General features: G+C 39.0%; 1 protein-coding gene across 1 annotated transcript; it reads left to right on the plus strand.

Moving 5' to 3' along the window:
* The first annotated feature begins 215 nt into the window (after positions 1-215).
* LOC112706986 (WRKY transcription factor 6) lies at positions 216-2,505 on the plus strand. Its single transcript, XM_025758528.3, has 4 exons — positions 216-698; positions 781-1,284; positions 1,368-1,481; positions 1,566-2,505. The coding sequence occupies exons 1-4, from the start codon at positions 474-476 to the stop codon at positions 2,244-2,246; spliced, it is 1,524 nt and encodes a 507-aa protein (XP_025614313.1). The 5' UTR covers positions 216-473; the 3' UTR covers positions 2,247-2,505.
* The last annotated feature ends 447 nt before the right edge of the window (positions 2,506-2,952 follow it).

Genomic DNA, 2,952 nt, shown 5'->3' on the forward strand with positions numbered 1-2,952 from the left:
TGTATACTAATCAGTATTACATAATTAAGGGGGCTTAATATACAACTAGACTACGATAAAATACCCCATTGTAAGTTTATCGTTATCGGAAGACTTGTATCTTTCATGAAATCTTATTAATTGAACTTCTAATGAGATTTTATAAATCATGCTTAAATTTAGTAATTTCGTAATATATTAAATTATCTAATAATTATCTATTCATCTAATTAGTAAAAGAGTGGTATGCACTAAAAATAGAAAAGGAATAAGAAAAAGAGATTGAAAAGGAGGAAAAGATAGTTATAAAAAGTGAAAAGCTAAGAGAAGTGTTGAGTCTCAAGTCTGAATTACCCTGTTTTGTTGCCGAGTCCAAATGCATCATTTACTATGACTTCACTCTCTCTCTTCTTATATTCTTCCATTTCCCATTGAACTTCAATTCATGGCTGTGGACTCTCCATTGATTCAGATCCATTCACCGCAACCACCTTATGGATAACACCACTCTCACCACCACCACCACCGCCACCGCCACCAATTCACTTAAGCCCTTCCAAGTCAACCTCACCTGCTCCCTCCACCACCATGACAAGAGACCTCTCATTGATGAACACGACTTCTTCTCTGCCTCTGCCTCTGCCTCTGCCTCTGCCCCTCCTCCTCATCACCACCACCACAACACCATGAATTCTGATATCTTGGATTCCAAAGTAAACGTAAGTATCATGCATACCAATACCGTGTCTTTACTTCTGAATTACGCATCCCAACCTTCTCAATTTTCATTCATTCTTTCAGACTGGTCTGAATCTTCTTACTACCAACACGAGCAGCGATCAATCCGTTGTTGACGATGACATCTCACCGAATTCACACCAGAAAAGACCCGTCCCTGATCAGACGGTTGTTATTCTGGCGGAGCTGGAGCGAACGAAGGCGGAGAATCAACGGTTGAGAGAGAGGCTTGATCGTGTAACCGCGGAATACAAGGCCCTGCAGATGCAAGTGGTGGCTTTGATGCAACAACACAAGCCAGAGGAGGAGGAGGAGAAGAAGCAAGACGCAGCGCCAAGACAGTTCATGGATCTTGGATTGGCCACTAACGGTGCTGAGACGGGGGAGGAGGCTTCGCTTTCTTCGTCGGAGAGGTCGAAGTCTCCAGAGAGGAAGAATGGAAGCAGTGATGATCACGAAAAGAATAGCAGAGAGGATAGTCCCTTGGCTCCAAGAAATGTTGATCAAGCTGAAGCCACTATGAGAAAAGCTAGAGTCTCTGTTAGAGCTAGATCAGAGGCTCCAATGGTATGTCAAATTAGTTATGTTATTGCAAAAAAGGGTCGTGTGTTAAAAACATAATGAAACATGTATCTCAAATTATGTGTCAGATGACGGATGGATGCCAATGGAGGAAATATGGGCAGAAGATGGCAAAAGGAAACCCATGTCCAAGAGCATACTACAGATGCACCATGGCTGCAGGTTGCCCTGTTAGAAAACAGGTACTTTTAATCATTCTTTTCAAATTCTATTACAAAAATTAATTACAATGAAATATTTGATTGGATGGGATATGATCTGTACAGGTACAAAGGTGTGCTGAGGACAGAACAATACTAGTAACAACATATGAAGGGAATCACAACCACCCTCTGCCACCAGCAGCAATGGCAATGGCACAAACAACATCTTCAGCAGCAAGAATGCTTCTCTCGGGATCAATGTCAAGCAGTGATGGCCTTATGAATGCTAACTTTCTAACAAGGACACTCCTTCCTTGCTCCTCAAGCATGGCCACAATCTCAGCCTCAGCACCATTCCCAACTGTCACTTTGGATCTCACTCACTCCCCTAACCCTTTGCAATTCCCAAACCACCAAAACCACTTCCAATTACCATTCCCTCACTCACCCCCTTCTTCATTGCTGCCTCACATCTTTGGCCACGCTCTTTATAACCACTCTAAGTTCTCAGGCCTTCAACTCTCTCAGGATGCTGATCCTTCTTCTCAGCCTCCCCCGCCGCCTCCGCAGCTCGCCGATTCAGTTAGTGCTGCCACTGCTGCCATTGCAGCTGATCCTAACTTCACTGCTGCTTTGGCAGCTGCTATTACTTCCATTATTGGAGGTGCACAACACCAAAACAATAATGGCAACACCAACAATAGCACTGTTGTTAATAATGGCAACAACACTAGTACTCCCAACAACAATACCAATGGAAGCAATAATAATATCAACAGTTCCAATTTCTCATCAGAGAACTAGTTAATCACACTTTCAACTTTTTTTTTTTAATTTTGATTTTATTTATTTCTCCTTATATTTGGGAACACATATATTGAGTTTTGGTTGTTACTTTTTTTTTGTTAAGTTCGGTTGAGGGGTATATTATTGTTAGAGAAATAGTTTATATCCTTTTATTATGTCTTACTATAAGCTCAAAATTTGTATTTAAAAAAACAAAAATGTCATAAAGGATGAGAAAAAGAAAAATAAAATTGTAATAGAGTAATATTGTTTTGTCTTTGTGTTTGTTTGTTTGTGATTTTGTAAGGTAAATGTTGAGTATGCAAAGAGAGAGAGGGAATTGTAGATACGTGTACCAAATGGCAAAAGAAAAGAAAAGAAAGGGAAATTGAGGATTCAAGAAAATGGTGTTAGAGTGGTTGAAATACAGTACGAGACATTTTGAGACGCGTTAGTTGATGGGCTATTCATATGAAAATATCTATATTATGAAGATAAGAATTAAAAATAATTTCATAATTTAATATATTTAATTAAATTATTTAATATATTTATATTTTAACTATTATTTTTATATGAATTTTTTTTTTATGTGAGTAGCATAGAAATTATTGTGCTGTATTGTGTGACAAAAAGGATGAGTAGTGAAAAGGGACATGTTCAAGTTGTTTTTGGCCATTCATGGACCCATCACTTGGCATGCAACTAAGTGAAGATATTTGCC

This window comes from Arachis hypogaea, chromosome 8 (genome assembly GCF_003086295.3).
Source record: "Arachis hypogaea cultivar Tifrunner chromosome 8, arahy.Tifrunner.gnm2.J5K5, whole genome shotgun sequence".
Lineage (NCBI taxonomy): Eukaryota > Viridiplantae > Streptophyta > Magnoliopsida > Fabales > Fabaceae > Arachis > Arachis hypogaea.